The sequence below is a fragment of the Lampetra fluviatilis genome, chromosome 3 (genome assembly GCF_964198595.1).
Source record: "Lampetra fluviatilis chromosome 3, kcLamFluv1.1, whole genome shotgun sequence".
Taxonomy (NCBI): domain Eukaryota; kingdom Metazoa; phylum Chordata; class Hyperoartia; order Petromyzontiformes; family Petromyzontidae; genus Lampetra; species Lampetra fluviatilis.
In genome coordinates, this window is record NC_136277.1 from 32,061,041 (window position 1) to 32,074,207 (window position 13,167).

At 49.0% G+C, this 13,167-nt stretch overlaps 1 protein-coding gene across 2 annotated transcripts in view; it reads right to left on the minus strand.

Moving 5' to 3' along the window:
• The window catches only part of CHRNA7 (cholinergic receptor nicotinic alpha 7 subunit), a 47,483-nt gene extending 34,531 nt beyond the window's left edge, over nucleotides 1-12,952 (minus strand). The window contains exons 1-5 of one of the 2 annotated variants that reach the window (XM_078854884.1): nucleotides 12,617-12,952; nucleotides 10,520-10,627; nucleotides 3,609-3,748; nucleotides 2,178-2,222; nucleotides 1,387-1,496 (exon numbers count right to left, since the gene is read on the minus strand). In XM_078854884.1, the coding sequence (XP_078711010.1) occupies nucleotides 1,387-1,496; nucleotides 2,178-2,222; nucleotides 3,609-3,748; nucleotides 10,520-10,598 (374 nt within the window). In that variant the 5' untranslated portion in view covers nucleotides 10,599-10,627; nucleotides 12,617-12,952. Of the gene's footprint in view, nucleotides 1-1,386; nucleotides 1,497-2,177; nucleotides 2,223-3,608; nucleotides 3,749-10,519; nucleotides 10,628-11,052; nucleotides 11,093-12,616 lie in introns of those variants that run through there. The other variant, XM_078854885.1, reaches the window with a different exon arrangement.
• Nucleotides 12,953-13,167: the final 215 nt, after the last annotated feature.

Here is a 13,167-nt window from a genome sequence, read left to right on the forward strand (position 1 = left end):
GTTGCGGTTGCACCCGAGCCAAGAACCACAATGGCTCACAGGGCTGTACCTAATAAATAAAACTTGAAACTTGAAAACTTGAATTTAGCAAGGTCATTGGGTTTGTGTGTTGGTTTCTGTGTGTGTACTTGTTCAGACCCTAAAACAACATTCTCAAACCCATTTCACAAAACCGTCATCAGATATAGACACGACAAGTAACGCTTGCACCGCCAGCATTTTGGAGGAGAAACTCGTATTCCAATTAAAGAAAAAACAAAGAAACCTTCTTTAAAAGAGTTCTAACTTTTAATTTAAGCAGTTAAATTTCCACGCCCTTCCTTCACATAGGCAGTGTGCCATCAGGCGCACTCAGCTCAGCCAAAGTCGCCGGACACGCACAACGGCTGGTCTCTTGCAACATGTGATCACTGCCCAAGCGTGCGTTAGATCAATTAACATTTCACTCTGTGAGCGAACAAACTCCAGTCCAGGTTTTTTTCCCCCCAAGATCCATGCAACGTGTGCATTCCATTTCGTTGAAACTGAAAAACCACCGGTTTCGTTCGAATTTTGCTTCCCACCGAAAGCCACGCAGGAACAAATTATGTCCCACTGCCCACCAAGGTCTGGTGGAGGTCCACCTCCCCGTGCATTACCACTCAATCACTCGCTCACCGCCTCGGCATTCTAAGATTTCGCCCGACGACCTTGCGTGTTGTCGCCAGCAGCTGGAGGCGAAACCCTTTGCAGAATTACATGTCTGATGCAGTGAGTCCCGCGCAAGCCTGCAAGGGGCCTGGTCGTGTAGCACGCTCAAAACATTTCTGCCGCTGCTTTTAACTGCTCGCTGCACACCTTAATAATATCAAGGCATCAGCAATGCCAGCAAGAGAAACTACGCCCGGGGAAAATCTCTTTCCACCTCACTGTTGCTGCTCCAGCTCGCTGCGTTCCTGCCTAGCGCATTGCCAGCCTCCCTGGATAATTCCTCAGTTCTTTTGGTCATATTAGCCACAACTGATGGGGTTTGCAATTGTATTTTGACCATATTTAGGGTCTGCCACAATTCCACGGAGATTTACTCCGCTGCCAGCTGTAACGACGCCAATACCGATCCCAAGTCACGTGCGTGCCGACCGCATTCAAGATATCTTATCCTTCATGTGTGCTCGACATCATTCAGTGTTCCGGGAAATGTATGCACGCAACCCACTGCTGACTTGTGTGGCGAGAAGGCTCCATTCAGCCGGCTATGCATTTTTCCACCAAAGAAAATACAAATACGGATATATGACTTTTTGCAACCAAAATTGCATGATCTTGGGTTTTTTTAAATTGTTAATTATGTGTCACCTGATGCAGCAGTTACTCGGTGCACCAACACATGACCGTGCATTGTCTTGCCTGTTGTACAGCAGGATGTCGGGTGTCCAGATCTGATTGGGTTGAAAGCGGAGGTTTTTCACCCCCGGGTGTTCACTGTAGTTCCAATGGAGGTAATGATCCTTCCAGAACTGGAGGAAGGCGAGCGAGAAGATGCGACATGTTTAGCAGAGCTAGCGGCACAGCAAAATCCTTAAAGCCCGTTCCGGTCAGCGCTTGTGCCACACGGCGGTTACCGGGCTCGTAAATCCTAGCATCACCACACCGCAACCGCACAGCGCCGCACAACCATTTGTACGGGGCTTGATTTCTCCTGGATTGTTTTCTTGAGGACACCAACCCCCAAACCTAAAACCCTCCCTGCCCTCCTGCCACCCCCCACCCCACCCACCACCCAACCCCCTTAAAATCCCCTTCTCAATTCTCCTTCCCGTGGGTAAATATTTTCAAGAGCTAAGCCCCGGATAGCTCCAGCTGAAACGTTGAACTTCTTTCGCACCGTACGCAGCCAACCGTGCTAATCGGAGGTGCAGAGGAATCGGAGGTGCGGGTAACCCGTTAAAAACGTGGCCTATGACAGTATGAAAGCAAACAAACCTGACGTAAATAAATGGAACAATTAACCTGCCCATGAAAATAAAACGTAATTCCTTAAAAAGAAAATTACAATCAATTTAAAATTTCCGCACGTCTGGTAATTATTGCCCGTGAAAATGTGTCACTTGCCGAATTAAAAAAAGGGTGCGCAAATAAACACAATTATCGCGCTAAAATGTAAAAAAAAGTGCCACTTTCTAGATGAGAGAACTCACGAATTGCAGCCAGACGTTTGTGGTAAGTACTTGGTTCTTCTCATCCTGCGGAGAGGACACACGACAAGCTGTTCAGAGGTCACATCGTACGACTCACCCGTGCACCATTAGGCTGAGATCACAAATGCCACCGTGGGAGCACAGGACCGCAGACACATTTGAGACAAGTCATGGTTATTCGCTACGACGGGACTTCAATCGTTCTCAAATGACCAGATCCTTATGTATAAATATATCTATATATAATTACCTATAGTGTGGATTTATAAGAGTCTCTGGAAACGTATGCTTTACAATACATAAGTTTGTCTCGTAATCCAGAGAATATGGTACATATGAAAGTAAATGAAATGTACACTTTGCAATTAAGTTAAGGGCAGGGCGCTCGCTAAACTGAAAATGTCTGAGAAACTATGCATTTAATTCTTCGTAAATCGAATTACAATTAAGTTGTATACATTTTTTATGTACGAATTACCGCCCGCAATTTCTTTATGGTAATGTTTACTTTAGGGCCGGGGGGGGGGGGGAGGAAATGTAATCAATAACATACATAATGAAATCATGCAGACATCCTGCGCGTATTCAGCCGCAGGATAATCACGCGATGGGTGAAGATGAAAGGTGAACGAGTTCTCGGTGAACGTTGCGTATGTATGCATGTTGAACTTCTTTCGCACGGCACGTAGCCAACTGTGCTAATCGGAGGCTCGGTGTGTTCCATTATTGCCCTCAACGGTGCTGGGCAGGGCCCGGATAAGGCACCAAAAAAAAAAGGTGCAATAAAAAATCGCACATTACAACTGAGTTCCCATAAGGTGTACTCCGTAAATCGCCACGCAATTGACCATTAATATGCGGCGCAGATGTGCCACGGCTCCTCTAGCGCTCCAAAGGCCCCAATGAACGGCTCGCACAAGGATCACTTACGGGCTGCAATGTGTGGATTATGGGAGGGGAGGGAACGCGAGGTGGGCGCAATGAGGCAAGGCGCCGTAACCTTGAGGTCACCCCCCCCCCCCCCCCCGTCAACTCACCACCCCCTTCAGCCATCAACTCTCTACCCCCTCCCCTCCACAAAAGACAAAGATCCCACGTACGTATAGCCTTAACAGACCGTTGGGGCAAGTGCTGTCAGCGAGCACCTATGAAGGCGAGCACAACACACGAGGGGGTGGATGGCGAGCACCACGCCCGACCGCCTTTGTCTCCCCAGTGGCGATGTTTACACATCGCACCAGGTACTCATTTGAGGCTGAGTCGAGCAAGGGGAGGCTCAGGACCGGTTCAAATAATCGTCACCGTGGTGTTGGCCCTGAGCGGGAATCGAACCCGGGTCGCCAAGTTTGTAGCGCAGTGTAGCGCTAACCGCTACACCGCCGCTCCCCACCACGCGCACACGCATTGCCGTGGCCACGCTCGAGTGCATACCACGTCCATGATCTGCATGAGAATGAGCTGGAACTGCACGGAGATCGACATTGAGTCATTCTCGACCGGCCGCTCCAGAGGGTTGTAGTTCTTGAGCAGGTCGCGGTAGAGCTTGCGCTGGTATTCACCCTGCAGCGAGTCTGTGGGCAGGGGGGGGGCGAGGGTCGGAGGTGGAGAAAGAGGATGGCCATGAGGGGCTGTGCCAACATCGGTCCCTTTGGCCTCGTCAGAAATCAATAACGACCGTGGCTGGGCGCGAGAGTGAGAGATGTTCTCAACATGACAAGCAACTCGCCTCGTGGCCAGTGTCATGCCCAGAGGGTTACGCTCAGAAGATAACCAGAGGGGCATGTTTAGTCGTAACCGGCACGGGCGGGGGGGGTGCATGTAACCCACCTCTCAGAGACCGTAAACAACCGTGAACAATACTCTTTGGATCTCCGGCAAGCACCTTGATTTCCTCCAGGGGTAGGTAAACACTGACCACGTCTCGTCCTCGTGGCAGAAGGCAAGAGAATGAAAGTCTATGATTTTTGCTAAAATCCAGGCTGTCTCAGAGTCACGACCAAAACGTTGGGAAGGACAAAGAAAATACGAAAGTGGATAGAAGCTCATCTCCTTGGTTCTTTCGGTAAAGTCACGTAGAAGGGAAGTAATAAAATAATAAAAATAAAACATAATAAAATTATACAAATAAAACATAATTAAATTATAAAAATAAAACATAATTCAATTATAAAAATAAAACATAATAAAATAATAAAACAATACAATTTCTATTTAAAGCTTTCGTGACTGCAGGGATTCATCTCCTTGGTTCTTTCGGTAAAGTCACGTAGAAGGGAAGTAATAAAATAATAAAAATAAAACATAATTAAATTATACAAATAAAACATAATTAAATTATAAAAATAAAACATAATTCAATTATAAAAATAAAACATAATAAAATAATAAAACAATACAATTTCTATTTAAAGCTTTCGTGACTGCAGGGATTCATCTTCTTGGTTCTTTCGGTAAAGTCACGTTGAAGGGAAATAATAAAATAATAAAAATAAAACATAATAAAATAATTCTCACGACGTTTCGGCCACAACGCAAGCAGCCGTCCTCAGGTGAAGACCAGGTCTGTCGGGGAGACACCTGAGGACGGCTGCTTGCGTTGTGGCCGAAACGTCGTGAGAATTATTTTATTATGTTTTATTTTTATTATTTTATTACTTCCCTTCTACGTGACTTTACCGAAAGAACCAAGAAGATGAATCCCTGCAGTCACGAAAGCTTTAAATCGAAATTTGGATAGAAGCTACCTTGCTGCCTCCGCTTCAACGCCAGAATGCATCGGCATGCCACCTGCACCTCCGTTCGATCTGCTCCAACTGCAGCAGTCCTCGTCGTTTTTTCATACCGTCCACCCGTCGCAAAACCTCTCTCTTACAAAACTTCCGTGTGTCTTCGCGAGGGAGCGAATGACCATTGCCGCAAAGACGTGTGGGTATCCTCCACACCAGGAGCGCTGACGGACTCCCTCCTTCAATTGACCCGAACAAAAAGATGCAACGCAAATAAAAAACCCAAGATATCTCATCTTGTGAAACGTTTCAGGCGTTCAGAAGTGGAAAGAGGCAGCCTCAGACTTGAGTTGTCTGAGCGCAATGTGCTGAACCTGTGGTTGCTCCACACAGTGGAATTGCAGCCTTCATCAAGGCACAATTCTTGGGTACCTACTCCGAACACAGGTATTGCATATTGAGGCATCAGTAGCCAATCATATTGATATTGCATGCATAACTCTGCCCTGATGTCGGTTTGAACATAAACTTGAGATAATACAAAGACAAATTTGATCAGCATTGGGCAAAATTTGATTTCTTAATCAAAGTAAACTCGCATTTAAAATAACTTTTCTTACTCTTTGGTTCTTTCGGTAAAGTCATGTAGGTGTAATAAGGGACTCGATCCTGGTTCTGTCTCCGTCGTCCTTTATTCGGGTTCTTACACTTTTCCCGCACGGCCCTCGCTCAGAGCTCTCCCCTTGGCAGCTCCGTAGCTGCCCTCGCTCCCGTAGCCTCCACACCTCTGCAGCTCCGCTGCAGACCCCCTTGTGCAGTCCTCCGGCTGCCCTCACTGCAGCTCCATCGCTGCCCTCACTGCAGCTCCACCGCTGCCCGTCGTTCCTCCGTGCTTGGTCACCGCTGGCCGACGGTGCCAAGTCTTACCCTCCGTGTATGTGGCGATCTCGCCACTCCTCGACCTCCGCCCTGTGTGGCCTCACTCTAACTCTGTCTCCCACACTCTCCCGTCTCTTCCGGTATCTCTCCCTTAAGACCTCACCCCTCTCTCCCACGTGACCTAACTCCTCCTCCCATGACGTCATATCCGCGAAGCCGTTTACGCCCGCATTACATAGGTATAAAATAAAATGAATTAAATCACGACGTTTCGGGCGCAACGCAAGCGTCCCTCATCAGGTGGGACTAGCACAGCAAGAAACAATTGCTGAATACATACATAGCAGGTGTTACCAAAAAGATTTCCAAAATCTTAAACAAACACAAAATTCCGGTCCGATTCAATACAGTACACAACATCCGTGATCTAATCCCATCTGTGAAGGATGTCATTCCGGACATATCCTGGAGTCTACAAACTAAGTTGCACCTGTGGTCGCTGTTACATTGGGGAAACGAAACGACATGTCTCGGACCGTGTTCGCGAACACAAGGCAGCTCTGAAACACGGCAGACCCAATACCTCCGCCGTGGCTGACCATTGCTATAACGCTGTGGGCTCGCATGATATTGTTTTTTTCCGAGACCAAGGTACTCTGCAAACCTTCGGGCTACTATCAAAGGTTTATCCATGAAGCCATCCAGATATATAAACATAGACATAACCGAGAAAATTGATACGAATTGAGCAATCATTGGAATGATGTTATTAACCAGGTAAAACCTGAACTGCTTTATGGTTGTTGCCCTCATATCCGCATCTCCAGTTTCTTCAGCCTCCCACTCCCAGCCCCGCCCACTTCCCCTCCCCACCCGGCCTCACTTCTACAACGTTCCCTAAAAGCTCTCGCAGCGCTACCCCCCTCTCTTACCAATATAGCCTCTTGTCACGGCAGCCCTTTTGCCCACTTGTTTCTTGCTGTGGTTGTCCCACCTGATGACGGACGCTTGTGTTGCGCCAGAAACGTCGTGATTTAATTGATTGTATTTTATTTTATACCTACGTGACTTTACCAAAAACTTCAAATCTAGATTTTAACTTCTCTTGTTAATATGCACTGAAACTGAGTGTTCTGGGCTATCTGACCAATTTCAGAGGTGCAAATTCACAAGAGGTGCATTAAATAATGCTGATGGGTGGGGTAATGGCCGGATTAAGTTTATTGTAAGCCCCAGGCCCTTCTGTTCTACAGTTGGTACTGCTGCTACCCGATGTTGCTCCGAGAGCCGCTGTCATTCCGCTTGTCTCACGCCTAGCACAGCAACGCCGCCTTGAGAGTGAGAGTGTGCGAAAAAACACCATTTGAAGATGTTATTCCTAAATTAGCAATGAAAAAAATCTCGAAAAGTTCATCTCCGGTGTTAAATTCTTTCTCACGTTATGAAAAAAAAACGATTGATGTTGACATGACTCTGCCTCTTTGGATATACACCGTGCCTATCCTTGCTATATAAATATATTTATTCAAGAAGATATCTTGGTTAAAATTTTTGTAGGCCCTTTAGTTTTCGTAGGCCCTAGGCACAGTGCGAATGTGGCATATTGGATAATACGGCCCTGGGGGGAGTTTGAACCCTTCCCAATGGCTAGACGCATTCATTTGCTCTATCGTCTGTCCATATGTCTGATAAATAAACAAAAATTGGCAGCAAATGGTGATCATGATAACTCTCCGAAGGATAATTCTCTCTTCAGTACGTGACATTTGTATCATAAAGTTGTGTTGCTATTAAGGACCTCCGATTAGCACGGTTGGCTACGTACACGAACATGCGCGATAGACAACGTGACAAATAAACATTGAATACAGTGCTGGACAAAACTCAGCGATAAATGTAAATAGCAAGCCCCTCCGCCACCCTCAATATCCCGATGACGTGTTGACGTGGATGACGTGTTTATGTGGAACGTCATCTGGCGACGCGCCCGCGTTTGTCCCCTGACGTTATCTCGATATGCGGCAATGACGTCAACATTAGTCATCGAAGTCGTCATCGTCGTCAAAAAAACTCCCATCAATCCACTGCTGGATGAAGGTCAACCGCATGCTCCGCAAAGGGCGCCACAGTCGCGAGATGTTCACTATCTCGCCTGGCCTGCAGGAGGGTCGTGGGTTCGATCCCGACCCTGGAGTTTGCGTTTTCTCTCTCCGCGTGGATTTTCCCTCCGCGTCTTCAGGGATTTTTCCCCCTCCACATTTAGAATCGATGTGCGTTTAGAGTATTTGCCTGCTATAAATTGTCCGCGCGATAAGCCTCTTCGTTGAGCTATCACTTGTGGCCAGGTCACGTCCGAGAAAGAAGCAAAACAGGTCAGTGGGGCCTTACCTGCTGAACAAAACCTCACAGTTTCTACATTAATAGTTTAGTTTAAGCTGCCAGCATCTCTGCTGCTCACGCTCCTGCGATGTTATAATTCACCTGGCACCTCCTTCATACGAGCTCATTTACATAATTGCCGCAATCTCCCGGGGTGGATGTCACTGCGGGCTTGTTTCCGTCATCCCTCGGCTGTCACTCCGTCGTTCCGAATCAGAATCAGAATTTGTATATACACCGGAAGAATCCGATGAGCTATGAAGTTATTTTTTTAAAAGATGACCAGTAAGGGGTGGGTACGAACGTTACAGCAACAAACAACACTTAATTACAAGAAAGGTAAATAAATCACTCAAACGTACAAATAAAACTAAACCATCTCCATCCCACCAGACAAAGCCCACTGAGGTATTCACTTATTTTTCAGACGCGACCTTGCCACTAATCATATCTCAGCAAAGTGGCTTATCATTTGGACATTTATAGCAGCAACAAAAATCTAAATAATCTCAATGCATGTTTCTAAATGTGGAGGGGAAAACCGGAGGACCCGGAGAAAAAAAATGCACGCGACCACGGGGACAGAGAGACACGCAAACTCCAAATATACAGGCCTCATCAGGGTCGGGATCGAACCACCGACCATCCTGTATACCAGGCGAGGTAGTTAACATCTCGCCATCGTGGCGCCTCTGGACCATCGTTGACATCCCTGTTGGCGACGTCGCTGACCTTTTAGCAGTCAAATATTTCCGTCATTCGTTCGCGTATGTTCCCTCGAATACAATCTACACACTTCCGAGAACAGCCACCGGTGCCGTAGAGCGTCACGGACTTTGTGCACGTGCGCGATTTGTGTTTGCTTGTTTCCTCCTTGTTTGTAAAATTTGCAAAACAAAAAAAACCCGCCAGGTTATGTTTGAGCGACGCCGGCCGGATCGCACAAGAGGGAGACACCAAAACGCAATCACGGCCCATTGGCATGCAATCCACGATGCCTCCAGCCTCTGGATATGGCGTCCAGCGTTCATGCGACCGCTAAGAATGTATGATATACACCGCTTTAAATCAGTCGTGCATCAACGATAGCAAGCAACAAAACACCGTTGCCACTTTTAAAAGCATTTGCTCATAAATACGTAACACGCACGGCGCTATTACGCATGGGACGTTTGCCATTCGTTTCATGCAATTACGCGAGACTCAGTGACCCGTTAAATGCGTAACCCCGCGCGTTCCTATCAAAATCAACGATTAAAATATACAGAATCGGCGCTGGGCCAGATTTGGGGGTGGGGGTGGTGCGAATATGGGGTGGCGTTTGCCGCAACGTTTTTGTGGAACGTGGGAAAACTTATTCACGGCTCGATTGTCTGCGGTGCGGACATTGAGTGCGCGTTTACAATGCCCCTTGATGCACAATGTCCGGTCAACAATGCCCAACATCGTCCTCTGGGCGCCAGTCTCTAAGCCCAACACACACAACGTTCTCTACACACACACATAGCCCTCTACACACACACAGCCCTCATCGAAGCACCCAACCACCCCACCTATCAATTCAATGATCCCCCGTGTAGCCTTAATGGACTGTTGGAGCAAGTGCTGTGAGCGAGCACCTTTGAAGCTCGGCACGGTACACTAGGGGGTGGGTGACCAGCGGTAGGCCTGTTCGCCTTTTCTCCATAGTGACGATGTCGACACACCGCACCAGGTACTAATTTGAGGCTGGGTCGACCTAGGGGAGGCCCAGGACCGGTTCAGATAATTGTCACTGGCAATTATCACTAGATAATTGTTGGCCTTGAGTGGGAATCGAACTGTGCTCCCTGGGTTCGTAGCGCAATACAAAGACACACAGACCCACACAGTCCTCGACATACACACACAGCCCTCTTACACACACATATATCTTGTGACCTCCAATTAATTGACCCATAAACATGTTTTTTCCCTTTTGCTATTATTTTCTGTTTTAAATCAACCTTACCTATTTTTTTTACGTTTTATAGAATTAAATGGGGGGGGGGGGGTGGGTCACAAGACATCCTGACCAAACGATCCCCTGTAAACACACAGCCCACAACTGCCCCCCCACTGCGAGCCCACGCAAAGCAAGGAGCGCAGAGGGGACAAAGTTGTGCCGGGGTCCGGGCCAAGCTGTGGATGGTCTTGGCGGGCGGGCGGGCGGGCGGGCGGGTGGCAGTGCGCCGAGCACGCAAAAAAACGCAACCACCTGTTTATCGTGATTTAAAAAATGTTCCGGTGAAACCAGAACGTGAGCCGAGGGCAGGAGAAAAAAAAACACCACCAACAACAACAACGCAGCAACAACAACCACAACGAGGCGAGCCTTACCTCGAACGAGGCAGAGGAGCACAATCGCCCAAGTCCAGGTGCGGTGGCAGGAACCGCTTGTTGTCCCCGCGCCCAGCATGATCGCATTGCACGCGGAACCCGCGCAGCCTGGACGAGCAGAGGGGGCGTAAATGCCGGTGTCTCTCTGTGTGTGTGTTGTGTGTCTCTCTGTGTGTGTTGTGTGTCTCTGTGTGTTGTGTGTCTCTGTGTGTTGTGTGTCTCTGTGCGCGCTTCTGTGTGTGTGTGTTGAGATAATGGTAGCGATGGTGGTCACACGTGCTCGCCTGACCGCGCAGCCTGCATGAGCAGGGAAAAGAGCAAATAAGGGTCCGGTGTCTGAGTCTGTATGTTTTTTTTCTCTCCTAGGGAGAGGTAGTGTATCAGTTAGCGCGCTGCGCTACGAACCCGGTGACTTGAGTTCATACATGCTCACGAACAACACTTGCACTACAAGCCTGTGAAGGCTATACGGGGGATGTTTGTCTGTGTATGCCTGCCTGGCTCGTGACAATGGTAGTGGTGGTGATGCTGACCGCTAGGCTGCGCGCCCGATCGCTACAGCGCTCCCCTCCGTCTGTCCGATGCGAATCTCCGATCACTCCACACGACCCAGCACATTTGTGCAGCTCCTCCGCCGTTGCTGCTTACAAAGCATCGGGTGCGCGGAGCGTGTCGCGGCGTTATGATTTCCGTTCGAATTGGAAATATCGGTGATCACGTGAAGCCGCGCATTGAGGGGGTCGCGAGGACTGGGGTTCGAGTGGTGAACCTGCACGTGGTAATGGCCTAATTATCGTTGGTGCCCAGTGCCGGGTTATCCTCGTAGCAAAAGCAGATACGTATACTACGGGCCCCGCACTTTCAAGGGCCCCGCGCTAAACGCTTTCAAGCTGTCAATTCCGGTACAGTGATTCTGCACTTGCTCTATTACTATAGTACTATACTGCCTTCAACTTTTACGAACGACTGGGTGTTTAAGGTTAGCGATTTGTCGTATTTTCTGGCTGTATAGCAAATGAAAAAATACAATTACTTTACTGTGCAAGTTAAATATGTATGTGTTTTAAAATGTAACAGTTTTTTATTTAGGGCCCCTTTATAACATATTCTACAGGCCCGCACTAGCTTAATCCGGCACTGATGGTACCGATGTCTGGACACGAGTCAAGATGTCTGCCCTGCTCGACTTTAGTGGTGTTCGTGGGACTATTTGTGGCAATACGCCTGATAATGACGAAGACATCTGGCTGGACCTCGTGTTGGAGGTGCAACCCAGACTCATATCTCTCTCTGATGCGTCTTGCTGTGACACGACACCCGTTCACTTGTTTGGGGAGCGGACTCCTGGTATTGACGCTTTCTCGCACTCGTGAACAACCTGGCGAAGCGTGAACCTCCCTCAGATTTCTGCGTGCGGCCTGCTCGTGTGTGCGTGTACGCACGTTGAACTTCTTTCGCACCCTACGTAGCCCCAACCGCGCTCATCAGGAGGTGCCGTTGACGGGCTGCTCTCTCGGCATGGCGAGAGCGCGCTCTCTTTGTCAAATCGAATTGAGGAGAAAGGCACCTGTCGCCGGCCGGGGGGGGGGGGGGGGCTTTTTTCTTCGCATTGGGAGTCGTCGGCTTGACACCGAAATCGGCTCGCTGATGAAATTGTCGGTGACACACACACGGGGGAGGGGGGGGGGGCACAACAGCGCACAGCGTCGTGCGAAGCGCTGCGCGACCATAACGCGAGAATGGGGGGCCCCGGTGGTGACTCGCGTGGTGCCGAGATATTTGTCGGCCGTCTCGCTCGCTCGCGGTGGTGATGGTGGTGATGATGGTAATGGTGATGATGATGATGGTGGTGATGACACCGGGGGCTGGTGACTGCAGGCAAGCGGTGGCGCCCCATCATTCACGGACGCGCGTTTTCACAAACTCGGGTGCTCACGATACGATGGCTTTTCCGATGACAATCCGGGGCACTCGGCTCTTTCGCTATCGCAGGCGTGCGCACGCGGCGATGGGGTGACCATTTGCGCACGACGCGTTAAGCGTCGTTGACGTCCGGTGAACGACAGCGATGTGACGGCGCCCGGCGCGATGCGTTACCTGTTAGCGCGGCATACAGTCAGTCCCTTGCGACTCGTGCCACTCGCCTGACGATGTCGATTCTCGAGACGATGCAGGATCTCAGAACTTTAGAACCGATGTACAAATACGACACCCGCAACTTAAGGTGCTGGTGGTGTTGTGGGGGGGGGGGGAGAGGGGGAGGTCCTGCAGATATGACTGCAGATGCGCCGATTGTAATCCTCGGCATTAGCTACAGTCCACTCGTGTTTAATATCAATAACACTAACAGCTTACAGTACTTACAAAAAACGTATCGCTTGCTAAATTCATCCTCAACTCGATATCCAGACGGGTAGCAAGCAAGCAGCAGCAGCAGCAGACGCGCGCACAATCCCGCCAGCTCTACGCTCCGTGATTTGAGATTGATGGCAAGTTGAAATTAAGAAAGCCGAAGGAGCGAGCAGGGAGCGCAAAGAAATAAATAAATCCACGCGAGACGTGGTTGTGTTTTTTCTCTCTCTCTCTCTCCCTCTGGCTCATGTTCCGTCGGTTCTCCGTTCCTTCCCGTGTGTTAATTTCACACGCGT